The 14992-nt window shown below is 37.9% G+C and overlaps 1 protein-coding gene and 1 non-coding gene across 7 annotated transcripts in view; both read right to left on the bottom strand.

Moving 5' to 3' along the window:
* The window catches only part of KCTD3 (potassium channel tetramerization domain containing 3), a 74861-nt gene that overhangs the window by 34319 nt on the left and 25550 nt on the right, over window positions 1-14992 (bottom strand). For all 6 annotated transcript variants that reach the window (XM_070767936.1, XM_070767935.1, XM_070767933.1 and 3 more), the window contains one exon: window positions 10096-10286. In XM_070767936.1, the coding sequence (XP_070624037.1) occupies window positions 10096-10286 (191 nt within the window). The remainder of the gene's footprint in view (window positions 1-10095; window positions 10287-14992) is intronic.
* TRNAC-ACA (transfer RNA cysteine (anticodon ACA)) lies at window positions 4537-4608 on the bottom strand. The gene has a single exon. It is a non-coding gene; the product is annotated as a tRNA-Cys (tRNA).

Below are 14992 nucleotides of genomic sequence, written 5' to 3'. Positions count from 1 at the left end.
AACTGGGTAGATTTAAAGTGAACACAATAAAATAGCAAGGATCCTGGGATTCATGCTAGACCCACTAAATGAGAAAACCCACTGCCTTTGTATAAAATCCATAGAAGCTTCAGCTGCAGCCTGCTCACAGACCTGATATTTGAGAATCACTGATCTGAAGACACAGACTTGGCAACCCAACTATCCACAATGTATCTAGAAATCTGAAAATAAGCAAACAAGAAAAACGAAACAGCAAGTAGTCATGCTGTGTGCAAAGTAAACATTCAGGCCTTTATCAGAGCTTATTTTAAACCTCTCATCTGCCAATACTGCAGATTTCAATTTAATTCACTCCAAAGACACTATACTAGGCCATGGGATTAAAATACATGAAATGATGGATAAACAACAAGGATTTGCTGTATAATACAAGGAACTATATTCAATATCTCGGCAGTAACCGGTAGTGGAAAATAATCAAAAACAAAAAAATACATATAGAGGACCGCCCCAATAGTCCAGTGGTTAAGAATCCACCTGCCAATGCAGGGGATATAGGCTGGATCACTGGTCTGGGAGGATTCAACATGCTGGAGCAACTAAACCATGCACCACAACTACTGAGCCCAACCACCCTAGAGCCCATGCTTTGCAACAAGAGAAACCACCAAAAATAAGCCCACACATCACAAGCAAAAGTAGCCCCTGCTCGCTGCAGCTAGAGAAAGACAGCATGCAGCAACAAAGACCCAGCACAGCCAAAAATAATTTTTTTAAAAAGTATATATACATATTATCTATCTCTGAATTACTTTGCTGTAGAACTGAAGCTAACAGAATATTGTAAATCAACTATACTTCAATAAAAAAGCAAATAAATATGAGAAAATAATATATTACTAGGTACTTGTGATTTAAAAGAGAAAAAAAAAAAACCAACAACCAATTATGACATAATGCAACAAAAGGATGCACACAGTAATAACCAGAAGAATAAAAGAGAGCTCCTAGGAAAAGTTTTCAGAATATTTCTTAGAAAAGAAGCCCTCTGAGTTGGGTTTTTAAAAAGGTGAAAACAAGTTCCTCAAACCGGGGGATTTGGAATGGGTAAGCCCAGGGAATGTGAGAAAGGGGGAGAGGAGATACAGGGGAGGAAGGACTTTGTAATGAGAGCTCACATTAATAGCAAAAGAGCCACAACTGCCCCAGCTAACCTTGGTCTCCTATGTGTGGCACTGCACAGCTGTCTCTCTTTAGCTGAGCACTACATCTGCATAGCATATTCAAAAGCAGAGACATTACTTTGCCAACAAAGGTCCGTCTAGTCAAGGCTATGGTTTTTCCAATGGTCATGTATGGATGTGAGAGTTGAACTGTGAAGAAAGCTGAGCACCGAAGAATTGATGCTTTTGAACTATGGTGTTGGAGAAGACTCTTGAGAGTCCCTTGGACTGCAAGGAGATCCAACCAGTCCATCCTAAGGGAGATCAGCCCTGGGATTTCTTTGGAAGGAATGATGCTAAAGCTGAAACTCCAGTACTTTAGCACCTCATGCGAAGAGTTGACTCACTGGAAAAGACTCTGATGCTGGGAGGGATTGGGGGCAGAAGGAGAAGGGGACGACAGAGGATGAGATGGCTGGATGGCATCACTGACTCAATGGACATGAGTCTCAGTGAACTCCGGGAGTTGGTGATGGACAGGGAGGCCTGGTGTGCTGCGATTCATGGGGTCGCAAAGAGTCAGACACGACTGAGCAACTGAACTGAACTGAACTTAACACCTGCAGTCAGAAGATTATGTATTGGAATCCTGGCTCTGAAAGTACCTTTGCCACTTTTCGGGTTACTTATCTGATCGATAAAACAGGGTCTATGCTCAATGTCTCAAGGCTCACTTTTACTTTAAAAATGCTATAATTCAATTTTGACATTTAAATAGTATTATCTTAATTATTTGAAAAGCATCTTATGAAAAGTATCTTTTTATCTAACCATAAGTCTCATTATAAAATAAGTCTAAATAAGTCTCATTATAGAATACTGTTTTATGTGGCTCTTTAGCTGTTTTGAGTATCAGATTTTTTTTATTTTAAAAAGGTAACTAATATGTGACACAGAGAAGGCAATGGCACCCCACTCCAGTACTCTTGCCTGGAAAATCCCATGGATGGAGGAGCCTGGTAGGCTGCAGTCCAGGGGTCGCTAAGAGTCGGACACGACTGAGCAACTTCACTTTCACTTTTCACTTTCATGCCCCGGAGAAGGAAATGGCAACCCACTCCAGTGTTCTTGCCTGGAGAATCCCAGAGACGGGGGAGCCTGGTGGGCTGCCATCTATGGGGTCGCACAGAGTCAGAAACGACTGAAGTGACTTAGCAGAGAGAATATGTGACAACAAGAACAATTTTCTCAGCATCTAGCTGAGAAAAACAAGGATTCACAAGGCTTTGAAGAACCCATGGGAAGAAACAAAGCAATTAAATGTAACTGCAATGTGTTAAAAGCATAAGCCAGAAAAGGTAACTGACTTCTTTTGAATTTTATATCAATGAGGGGTATTTCTCTTTCTGTTCAGAACTGTACTACATATGAGACCAGGCCAGTGGCAATAAACAACACCTTGAAAATTCTCAACCAATCTTGAAAAAGCCAGGCATCTCGCAAGGAATAAAAATGATATAAACTTGACAAAAATGAAAAACAAATCCGGAAAGTATAGCCAGGAATGTCTTCCATATACACAGCTTAACTTTTATGTACTTATAAATACATATTTATACACATGAATAGATCACCTCAGCCCAACCTGTCAACCAGAAAAACCAGAGCAAAATAAAACAAAGCCTCCACACAAAGCTAAGCTCTTTCATCAAAACTGGTTGAGAAACAAACTTGCCACTTCAAAGCACAGTGTACTCATTTCACATGCAATTTCAGGGATTCTCATGTATTAGTATTTTAATTTTGATGCTAGACAATTTTTCAGAACATGTTAAGATACCTATATTCAGTAATATAGGCTATGTGAAAGGTAGAAATAAAAACTGGAAAACTAACAAACACTGATTACTTGAGAGAAGAGTGAGATTCTGGGAAATCAAGGAAGACATTCTAAACGATCTCAAGAAATTTAAAGTGTCATCCCTGACCCTTTCTTAGACTCAACAATCCTGACTGCTATCCACAAAGAAGACACTGTAAATAATGACAAGCTCTTGTCTTAAGGGAGCCTCCTGGTAAAACACTGCTTATAGCAGCAAGCCAGCAGTACTGTCTGATACAAGTTACAATGAAGGAATTCAGCCTCTAAGTGAGCTCTATCGTGGATACACAAGCTCTCACGTTTTCTTTGGATAGTTTTGTCAAGTTCTGAAGAATATTTGTAACAACAAATGATCTCTTTGTGAACAAATTACTATGTATTATCTCAGTAAGTAGCTAGCAAGTCAGCCTTTGGGGGAAAAAAAAGCAAGGCATAAAATCTTCACTTATTGGCGTGTTACAAGTGACAACTTGTAAAAATAAACAAAAATCACAATTGAGCTCCTTTCTATATAATTACAAGTATATTATAATTTCAAAACATTTTAAATTTTTTCCCTAAAGTTTTAAGAAGGACTTTCACTACCAGTCATGATGGATACATGACATCAGACTATTTCTTACTATAAACAATAATAACAAAAGACTGGCCAAAATACATGAGACAACTGTTTTTAGACACTGGCCAACAGGCAGCAGGAGACTTGAAAGCCAGTAAATACACAAGATAAGCCCCATGATCAAACTGGCTTTCTGTATAAGCCTTCCTGACAACAGGGAAGTGAAACTCAAGGGAAAACCAAATGACGGTTTTTCTCAACTGAAAAAGCTGAGATCAGAGGCCAGAGCTGTTGAGGAAGCTAGAATTTATGAATAAGATATAAGAAAGAAGGGAAACGCGCCATGGTGGGTGTGGGGATAGCACAGAATTTTAGAGGGGTTTCCCTATGCCTTGGCTGAGGCCAGGCTGCACTGGACTGGCCTAAGAATCCACAAGGAATAAAAACGAGGGGCTGCAGCAGGCCTGGGAGCTGAGTGGAGACAGCAGAGGTTACTTGCGGGGGAATTCAATAGTTCCAGCTCAGTACATGTGAAGAGTCTCACTCTTCAGGCATTCTGTTAAGATTCCAAAATGACAATACTTAACACACCCTGAGTAGAAGCCATGCCCTAAAATAAAATATAAAGCTGAGAAAGACTAAAGCAAACAAACAACAAGCCTAGCAGAATAAACATCCTCTGGTAATTTAACTGCCTGCTGGAACAAAACTCACATCTTAAAAGAAGACAGCACTATTGAGACAGTAAGATACTGATCTAAACTGAAGGATGGGGAGAAAAGAAACTGGAAAAAACTAGTGCTCCAATGGTCTGTGAAGTGAAGTGAAGTCGCTCAGTCCAGTCTGACTCTTTGCGACCCCATGGGCTGTAGCCTACCATACTTCTCTGTTCATGGGATTTTCCAGGCAAGAGTACTGGAGTGGGTTGCCATTTCCTTCCCCAGAGGATCTTCCCCACCCAGGGATTGAACCTGGGTCTCCTGCACTGTAGGCGGACGCTTTACCATCTGAGCCACCAGGGAAGTCTCTTAAAAGAAGACAGCACTATTAATCCATACTCCCTACATAACGGATCATGCAATGCCCAACATATGTCACAAGTTCCTAGACATGCGAAAAAGCAGGAAAATGTAACTTAAAATAAATCAGATGATTCAGATAATAGATTTAGCAGACAAAAACTAGTAAAACAGCTATAATGAATATGTTGAGTTTAAAAAACAAGATATAGTGAGTGAACAGACTAGAAAAATCTCAGCAGAAAACAAACTAAAATAAAAATTTTAAAAGGCAATCTTAGAGCTGAAAAGGCCAACATTTCAAATAAAAAACTTATCATATGGGCTTCACTACAGACTAAATGAATACCACAGTAAAATGGAAAAAGACAGTAAGATATTGATCTAAACTGAAGGATGGGGAGAAAAGAAACTGGAAAAAAACTAGTGCTCCAATGGTCTCTGAAGTGAAGTGAAGTCGCTCAGTCCTGTCCGACTCTTTGCGACCCCATGGACTGTAGCCTATCAGGCTCCTCTGTCCATGGGATTTTCCAGGCAAGAGTACTGGAGTGGATTGCCATTTCCTTCTCCAGGGGATCTTCCCCACCCAGGGATCGAACCTGGGTCTCCCGCGTTGCAGGCAGACATTTTACCGTCTGAGCCACCAGGGAAGCCCAATGGTCTCTAGGCAAATATAAAGTAGCCTAACATGAAACTAAATCTCAAAAAGAGGAAGAGAGAAGAGGGAATGAGGGAGGGATAATAGGGAAAGAGAAATGGGTGAGGGGAAGTGGGGGAGGAAGACAGAAGCCTCCCTCAATGGTGTCAACCAAAAATGTCTCCAGACATTCCCACAGGCCCGGATGGACATTATCCCTGGTTGCGAACCACTAATCCAATCTACGTACAGATTAGATTAGATCTATGTAACCTAATCTATGGCAAATCAGTAAGAGGATGACAATCTCATAAAAACAGGGTAATGATTTTTAAAAGACATGTCTCAAAAGAAATAGTACAAATGGTCAATAAAGACACAAAAAGATGTTTAATACCATTAGTCTTTAGGGAAATACAATTAAACCCAACATTAAAATCACTGTATGTCCACTAGAATGGCTCAAATTAAGATAATAAAAAAGTGTTGGAAAGGGTATGGAGCACCAGAACTCTCATATACTGCTATACAAATGTAAAATTATTTAACCACGTGCAAGACACTTGTACATTTTCTCATAACATTAAGCATACACTTTTCCTACATCCCAGAAATTCCACACCTAGATATTTAATTTATAAAATGTCCATAAAAAAAAAGTTCTACTTAAATGTTTATGGTAGCTTTATTCTTAGCATCCCCAAATTGAAAGTAAACCAAATGTCTATCAACAGATGAATAGATAAACAAATTCTGGCATATCAATTCAATGGAATACTATGCAGCAATAAAAAAGGATGCACCACTAAAACACTCAACAACATGGATGACTCTCAAAAGCATTATGCTGAATGAAAGAAGCCAGCACAAAAGAAGACATACTACATAATTTCACTCACATGAAATTACAGACAAAAGAAATCTAATCCATGCTGACAAAAAGCCTAAACAACTGTGTAAACAGTGGGGTTTCTGCTGAACATCTGCTTTCCTTTCAAGAATCTGGAGTCTTGGTACAGGCTAGGCAGAGGGTACTTCAGTGACTAGCCTCTAGTAATAAACTTGGGTACCAAGTCTCTAACGAACTTCCCTGAGACATCTCACAAGTTAGTCACAATTCACTGCTAGGGGGATTTTTAAGCAAATACCATTGGAAGGGAACTCCTGAAAGCTTGTCCCTGGTTTCCACTGAACTTCTCCCAGATGCCACCATGGGTCTTTTGTCAATTCTGTTCTGCATGCTTTCACTGTAAGACACCATGGCTCCACGTATCTATGTGCTGAGTCCTCTGAGTCCTTCTAGCAAATCACTGAACCTGGGAATATCTTGAGGAACAGACATAGATATAGAGGAATGAAGCCCAAAGACTAAACCCTGGGGCATGCCAACATTTTGAAATTTGGCAAATAAGGAAGAACTATCAAAAGAACTATCAAAAGGAACTGAGAAAAAACAAAGAGCGAGGATAAAAATCAATGAAGTCCTCTAGAAGCCAAAGGAAGAAAGTCTTCAAAAGGAAAAGAGTAATCAACTGTTATCAATGCCAGTTCTAATCAGATGAAGACTATGAACTAGATCCTAGGCTTTAGCGGAGTGCAGACCCATGGGCAGCACTAACAGGAGTAGCTGCAGACAGTGCTTAGGAACATGATTAGAGCAACTTCAAATCATGAAGAGGAGACGAGGAAGACATAGGAACAAGACCAGATAAGGATAATGTGGTAGGATTTCTGGGAAGCCTTTAAAAGTCCACCAGAGAGGTCACAAGTTAAGACTACTGTTGTGGGTGTGCACACATTTCTTTCTCTGCACTACACTTGGCTATTCAGGAGAGAAATGCCGATTTGGCCTGGGCTGTGGTTTCTTCAGGGAGGTAAGGCAAACGGACAGATCGTAAACACGGAATCCAAGCCTGATGGCATGGGAAGCAATGAGTCAAGATCCCAGGGGAGTTAAAGAATTTTTGAGTTAGAAAATTCGAGTTAGTAATCTCAAAGGAATGAAGGGGAGTAATCCAAAGGCAGCAGAGCACTACAGCAAGTGTAAGTCCAGATGGAATGAAATTCGAAATCTGGGCAGGTGTGGCAGTGGGGGGATGGGAGGATGGGGCACCGAGAGAGGAGGGAAGAGACACGGTCTAGAATAACGACTCCCCAAGCATGGTCTGGGAATCCTCATGGGGCTGTGGAAACCCTCGGAAGTCTCAAGTCAAGACTATTTTCACTGCCTTTAAAAATAAAAACCTCTCATTCTCTCAAGAATGTACAGACAAGGAGTTTCACAGAGGCTACATGACGTGAGGTCACACTGAGACAACAGCACCTGCCCATGCATTCTTCTGTTCTCTAGAATGGTTTGTGGTGGCAGGCTGGGGGTACAACCAAGTTTCCCAAGACTAACTTAATTTGGCCTAAATACTTCCACTATCTTTAGTAGCCGTCTTCAGTTATAACTGCTGTAATTATTTTAGAATACAAGTTTTCCTTGAGCCCACAAAGAAACACAAGGAAAAGGTACACTTTGCTATTCTGCAATGTTAGTTTTTAAAATGTTATAAAAATCTTTCTACATTTTTAAATTTTACCTACAACTGTTAAATACTTTATTCTGAAACAAATTTATTTTTAATACATTTTTATTGTACTTACTTAACTTGCCTGCTCAATTCATGTAAATCCAACAGAGCTGACAAAGATAAATATGACCTAGCAGATTTCTTTGATTCATGGAAAGAAAGACTCTCAAGAAACTGGACAAAACTGCATATAAAAATTTGAAATAACAACTTTCCCCCCAATTTATAGATGTTAACAACTTGCCTTATTGTGCCTAAGCAACAAAACCTTTTTGAACAGTATTATAAAGCCAGTTGTGGGTTCTTTCAGACCAAACACTTGAGAGTTTAAAGAAGTATTTTAAATGAAGATAGGAAAAACTTTTGAAAAGCGGTAATCTGTTACAGAATTTCAAACTAGAAACGAAAAAGTCACTGAACCATCCTCCTGGGTAAGGTACGGCACTGCTCTAGCGAGAGGAGGGCACACCATCGCTGGGAGACTAGGAAAGCCCGAACAGACGGCGATGCTGAATGCCTGCGAGATGAACGTCAATAAAGGAAACCACAATGCTGGCCCTTTTCAATGACACAGTAAATCCTCAAATTAGTCTCAAATCAGACTGGCGCAGACAGTACTTTGTCTGCACAACTGCATTTTTGTCTTACAAATACACAGATGTAGCTGCATCTCGTGTCCTGTTTCTCTTCCTCTAGTATCAGCCTCAACCAGTCATTAAAGATCTTTTACATGAACATTTTATTACAAATACACATGGCATTGGAATATCCAAAGTGTTGAAAACTTACAAATCTCATGCTTTATCCTAGAACACCTGTGTTGATCTTTGCACTAATGATGCAAAGCAATGTTGGGTAAAAACAGCATACACCTTAGCATGAATCAGAGGAGTGCCAGTAAACTATCCTGGTAATGACTAAATTCTTCTCCGCCACATTTTCAAGGAAAGAAAACAGTTTAACTTAAGAATTCCCTAGATGAAGCAATCGGCGTAAGAATTTTTACTGACTGAGTCTCAATTTTGAGGGTATGTCTTCTTAACGTTCTGTGTGACTGAGTCCTCTCTGTGTCGAGAAGCACCTTCCCAACTGCTAGGGCTGAGAGGAAACCAGCTGCTCCTTTCACACAGGACCATTTTCACTGGACAGATGACTTACAACTATGTAATTCAGTTTTGGGTATCTGGTAGACTTCCCCCAAAAAGTGGAACTGAGCAAATCTGTTATTTCAGTGACACAAGCTCAATGCTTCAAGTGAATATCAGGAATCTGGAAAATGTTTTCTGCCACGGTAAGTATGAAAACTTCCTAATATTCTGGAGTTCATAGATGTGATCAGTGGTTTACAATCAAAGGTATCAACATTTCGAAGATTTTACATGACTCAGTAAACCAACACTTCACAAATGACCAATGTATGATGTTATACAAAATTATATAAGGACAAAAAGACCCATTCAAAGTACAAAACAGACTGATTTTAATTTAACACAGTATGATCTATATGAACAGAATTCATCAATATGATTTCAAAATTTGGGGACAGGAGCAAATAATATTAAAAAGACTATATAAAAATGTTTTTTCCAACTATATATCTGTGTGAGGCCAAACTCTTCACCAAGTTCAACCAGAATAACAAATCACACACAGGAGACTGAAGGCAGAAATAGGTATCAGAATTCAATTAAACGAAAAGGAGGTTTATAAAACGGTACACCATTGCTACTCTTCCCATTTTGGAGATAGTTATTTTTTACTAAAATTATTCACGTTACTGTGTAATGGGTTTTTATCGTTATTTTTTAAATTAAGTTATCAGAATTGCAGTATTAACTCCTATTATGGTAAATAGCAATAGATATAACCTATACAAACAAAAACAATTAACGGTCCTGAATGACCTAAGAAAGTAAAGTAGATTTAGAGGAGATTGAAAAGCTTGAGAACTTCGGGTCTAGAAGCAACAAGTGGGGAGGACTAAGGAAGTTATTTACCCCACCTTCAGCCCAGTGCTATGAAAGAGGTGGAGAGAGTGCAGCCACCACTAAACAGGATTCAGGAAGGGCACATTCTTACAGAGCAGTCAAGTCGGTTTGTGCCTCTTTACCAGACCATTCCTCTCACACTGAGCAGTCTTACTGTTACTGGACACCGAACAGAAGACGCACTAGCTCTAGCTAACTAATAACTAGTCCAAGTTAATTTCGGTATTTATGGGCAATCCCTCTTAAAGTTCAGAATATCACAAGCAACAGCATAAACAACTTTCCCTACCGATTTCGCTTCCACTTCCTCCATCTTGGACGCTCCATAAGATGATGCTACTCTCTGAGGCAACAGCCACCATTTTGTCCTTGTCTCCGTGTGGACCCCCGACCACTTTTGCATTTAAAGCTACTCGTTCAATAGTCCAATCCAAATATGGGCTTGTAAACACTTGTTGCCATCCTGATGATTCTTTGATTCTGTTGAATATAAACAGACAACATAAATAAGACTCAGCAGTACTTAGCAAAGAGAACATGAATGAATGTACCAAAATAAATTTAATCACAGCTATTTATCTATGTATTTACTAAAAAATAAAATACACATAAACCAGACTCTTTAAAAAGAGACTAAAGGTCTATACTCCTCCAAAGAATAATTTAGCAAAGTTCTCCAAACTATAAAGACTTAAAAACTTAAAAAAAAAAAAAAAAAAAAAACCCGGTAGTATCTTTTTACATTTTACACAAAAAAGTGGTACTTTGTCATTATTTGCAAACAGAAAGTCAACAAAAATCAGTTTCAGGAGAATTAATATCCCTATCAGTTACTAATCAGTTATTAAGTTATTATGATTAACTGAGAATCATTTCTTGATACTTCAGATGATAGTTTATTACGACAAACAAAGATAAAGGAGTGATCTGGTATGTGATAGCTTGGCATAATCAAATGAATGAAATATGACCTTTGGGAACCACTCACTGAGGACTGGATTTTAAAGGTTTCACACAAAATGAAAAAAAATCTCATGAGCCTACTCCTTATCCATAAGTAAAGGTGTCTTATTATGATTTAGATTTAGTTGACTGAATAAAAATGCTTTAATATATAATTGTTGATAAACATATGTGTAAATTTTTAATAACTTTTTCTGTCCTAAATGAATTGAAGTCTTTCAGACACGCATTATTTTGTAGGGTTACACTTTAAGCCTTCAAACATTTAAAAACTACACAGTTAAGCAATCATGACAATAAACGACCTGAACTTTAATGATGGAATATTTATTTTTAAAGTTACACAAAACAAGTGACAGAAACAAAATTGTAAAGAATCTCTTTGCCTTACCCAAAGACAATAAATATGAGTATGTGCTCCTTTAAACACTACTACCTGATATAAAACCACAAAAATCAAACTTAAGTATTCATAAATGATGACCAACAGCCTATATAAAAACACTTTAGCTTTATTTTTGTTTAAAACGTATGCAAAATACAGCTATAATCCACAAAAATATGCAATTCAACCTTCTTATTAATTCTAAGAATTAATGATTTCCTTAAACTTAAAGGCAATATATAGAAAAATCTCACATGGTTTTCCTAGGCAATATATGGTCTGTAATTACCCACTTCAGCCACTAGGTGGGATTCATGTGTCAAAATACAAAATTCAAAATAATTATCCAATAAGCCCAAAACACTGAGAAATTAAACCTAGATGCTCTTAAGGACTGGCAGACTGGACACAAAGCAGGCACTGCCAGCACTTCAAGAATAAAGACAATATGCCAACATGTGCATGCAGCACACTAGGCACTAGGCTCACCTTCAAAAAAAGGGAGGCTGCACTGATTTAATGAGGGGAATGGTGTAATCTCATGACCACTAATAAAACAATAAAACGAAATATGATCTAATCTTTTACAAAAACTACTTCTAAGTCATTTTTCTCTAGAGAAATTAGGGTATTGTAAAACAAAAAGATGACAACAGTAAAAGAATCAGGACAGCACATTTGAGAGTGATTATAACAATTACATAATTTAACTCAATGAGGTATGTGCATTTACTACTTAAGTTAAAATTAACTATAAAGAATAAGCAATATTTGCTTTACATTTTTCCATACACGTAAATATACAATTTTAAATGTGTAGAAACACAGAACAAGCTCTGATATTCCAACAACCCACCTCTTTATTCCTGCATAATGAAACAACACTCTGAAATCACGACAGCTGTGCCAAGAATATGGTTAACTTTCAAATTAAGATCATGAAAGATATAGTGGAGGCTATATGCTCTCAAATTTTTGAAACCTGCTGTAAATATACTTTAACCATATTGTATGAAAATTGATAAATATGTCAAAAGAACATAAGAGTCTAAAATGACAATAAGAGCATATTATTATTGTCTAACATGTTATTAGACACTAAGTCGTGTCCGAATGTTTTGCGACCATATGGCCTATAGCCTGCTAGGCTCCTCTGTCCATTAGATTTCCCAGGCAGGAATTCTGGAGTGAGTTGCCATTTCCTCGTCCAGGGTATCTTCCTGATCCAGGGATTGTACCCATGTCTCCTGCACTGGCAGGCAGATTCTTTATCACTGAGCCACTAGGAAAGCCCAATAAAAACATATGTACAGATAATTACCTTAAATGTAAATGGACTAAATGCTTCAAACAAATGGCATAGACTGCCAGAATGGATTAAAAAAAAAAGACCTATATATATGTGTGCTGTTTATAAGAGTTCCATTTCGTATCCAGGGACACAAACAGATTGAAAGTGAAATGGAAAAGGGTTTTCAATGAAAATGGCAATCAAAAGAAAGCTGCAGTAGTAATACTCATATCAGACAAAATAGACTAAAATAAAGACTGTTACAAGAGACAAAGAAGGACACTACATAATGAACAAAGGATCAAACCAAGAAGATACAAGTGTAAATATATATGCACCCAACATAGGAGCAACTCAATAAATAAAGCAAATGTTAACAGCCATGAAAGGAGAAATTAACAGTAACACAGTAATAAGAAAACTTTACCACCCCAACTGTATCAATGGACAGGTCATCAGACAGAAAATTAATAAGGAAACACAGGTCTTACATGACACATTAGATCATCAGACTAGATGTTCTTTAAAAGATATTTATAGAACATTCCATCCAAAAGCAGCAGAATATACATTTTTCTCAAGTGCACATAGAAGATTCTCCACGACAGATCACAAGCAGGCCATAAAGAAAGCTTTGGTAAATTTAAGGAAATTTAAATCCTATCAAGCATCATTTTGACCAATGTTATGAGATTAGAAATTAATTACAAACAAAAAGCTGTTAAAAAAAAAAGAGGCTAAATGGATCACTGAAGAAATCAAAGAGGAAATCAAAACGTACCTAGAAATGAATGATAACAAAAACACAATAATCTGAACCCTACAGGACACACAAAAGCACTTTTGAGAGAGAAGCTTACAGCAATACAATCTTACCTCAAAAAACAAGAAAAATCTCAAATACACACCATAACCTTACACCTAAACAACTCAAGAAAGAAGAAAACAAAACCCAAACTTACTGGAAGAAAAGAAATCATAAATACCAGCAGAAATGAATGAAACAGAGACAAAACAATAGAAAAGATCAATGAAACTAAAAGCTGAATCTTTGAGAAGATAAAATTGATAAACCTTTAGCCAGACTCCTCAAGCAAAAAAGAGAACTCAAATGGATAAAATGAGAAATGAAAATATTACAAGGGACAGCACAGAAATTACAAAGAATAATGGACTACTAGAAGCAACTATATACCCATAAAACTAGAAGAAATGTTAAGTTCTTAGAAAGGCACCACCTTCCAAGGCTAAACCAGAAAGAAGTGAAAAGTATGAACAGACCGATCACAAACACTGAAACTGAAATTTAAAAACTTCCAACAAACAAAAGTCCAGGACCAGCTGGCTTCACAGGTAAATTCTATCAAACATTTACAGAAAAGTTATTACGTTATTACCAATCTGTCTAAAAGCATTCCCACAAACTGCAGAGAAAGGAGCACTCACAAACACATTCTATGGGGCCACCATCACCCTAATACTAAAACCAGACAAAAGTAACACACAAAAAGAAAATTACAAAGCAGTATCACGAATGATGAAGCCAGGCTTCAACAGTCCGTGAACCGTGAACTTCCAGATGTTCTAGCTGGATTTAGAAAAGGCAGTGGAACCAGAGATCAAATTGCCAACATCTGCTGGATCATCAAAAATGCAAGAGAGTTCCAGAAAAACACCTACTTCTGCTTTATTGACTATGCCAAAGCCTTTGACTGTGTGGATCACAAAAAACTGTGGAAAATTCTTAGAGAGATAGGAATACCAGACCACCTTAACTGCCTGCTGAGAAATCTGTATGCAAGTCAAGACGGAACAATTAGAACCAGACATGAAACAAGAGACTGGTTCCAAATTAGGAAAGGAGCATGTCAAGGCTGTATATTGTCACCCTGCTTATTTAACTTATATGCAGAGTACATCAAGAGAAATGCAGGGCTGGATGAAGCACAAGCTGGAATCAAGATTGCCAGGGGAAATAATAATATGTCAGATACACAGATGATACCACCCTTATGGTAGAAAGTGAAGAACTAAAGAGCTCCTTGATGAAAGTGAAAGAGGAGAGTGAAAAAGTTCGCTTAAAACTCAACATTGAAAAAACTAAGATCATGTCATCCAGTCCCATCACTTCATGGCAAATAAATGGGGAAACAATGGAAATAGTGACAGACTTTATTTTGGGGGGTTCCAGAATCACTGCAGATGATGACTGCAGCCATGAAATCAAAAGACACTTGCTCCTTGGAAGAAAAGTTATGACCAACCTAGACAGCATATTAAAAAGCAGAGATATCACTTTGCCAACAAAGATCCGTCTGGTCAAAGCTATGGTTTTTCCAGTAGTCATGTATGGATGTGAGAGTTGGAGTATAAAGAAAGCTGAGCGCAAAGAATTGATGCTTTTGAACTGTGGTGCTGGAGAAGACTCTTGAGAGTCCCTTGGACTGCAAGGAGATCAAACCAGGCAATCCTAAAAGAAATCAGTCCTGAATATTCATTGGAAGGACTGATGTTAAAGCTGAAACTCCAATACTTTGGCCACCTGAT

This window comes from Bos indicus, chromosome 16 (genome assembly GCF_029378745.1).
Source record: "Bos indicus isolate NIAB-ARS_2022 breed Sahiwal x Tharparkar chromosome 16, NIAB-ARS_B.indTharparkar_mat_pri_1.0, whole genome shotgun sequence".
In the NCBI taxonomy this organism is placed as follows: domain Eukaryota; kingdom Metazoa; phylum Chordata; class Mammalia; order Artiodactyla; family Bovidae; genus Bos; species Bos indicus.
The sequence above is the reverse complement of the archived record's forward strand: the minus strand, read 5'-3'. Positions and strand labels throughout refer to the sequence as shown.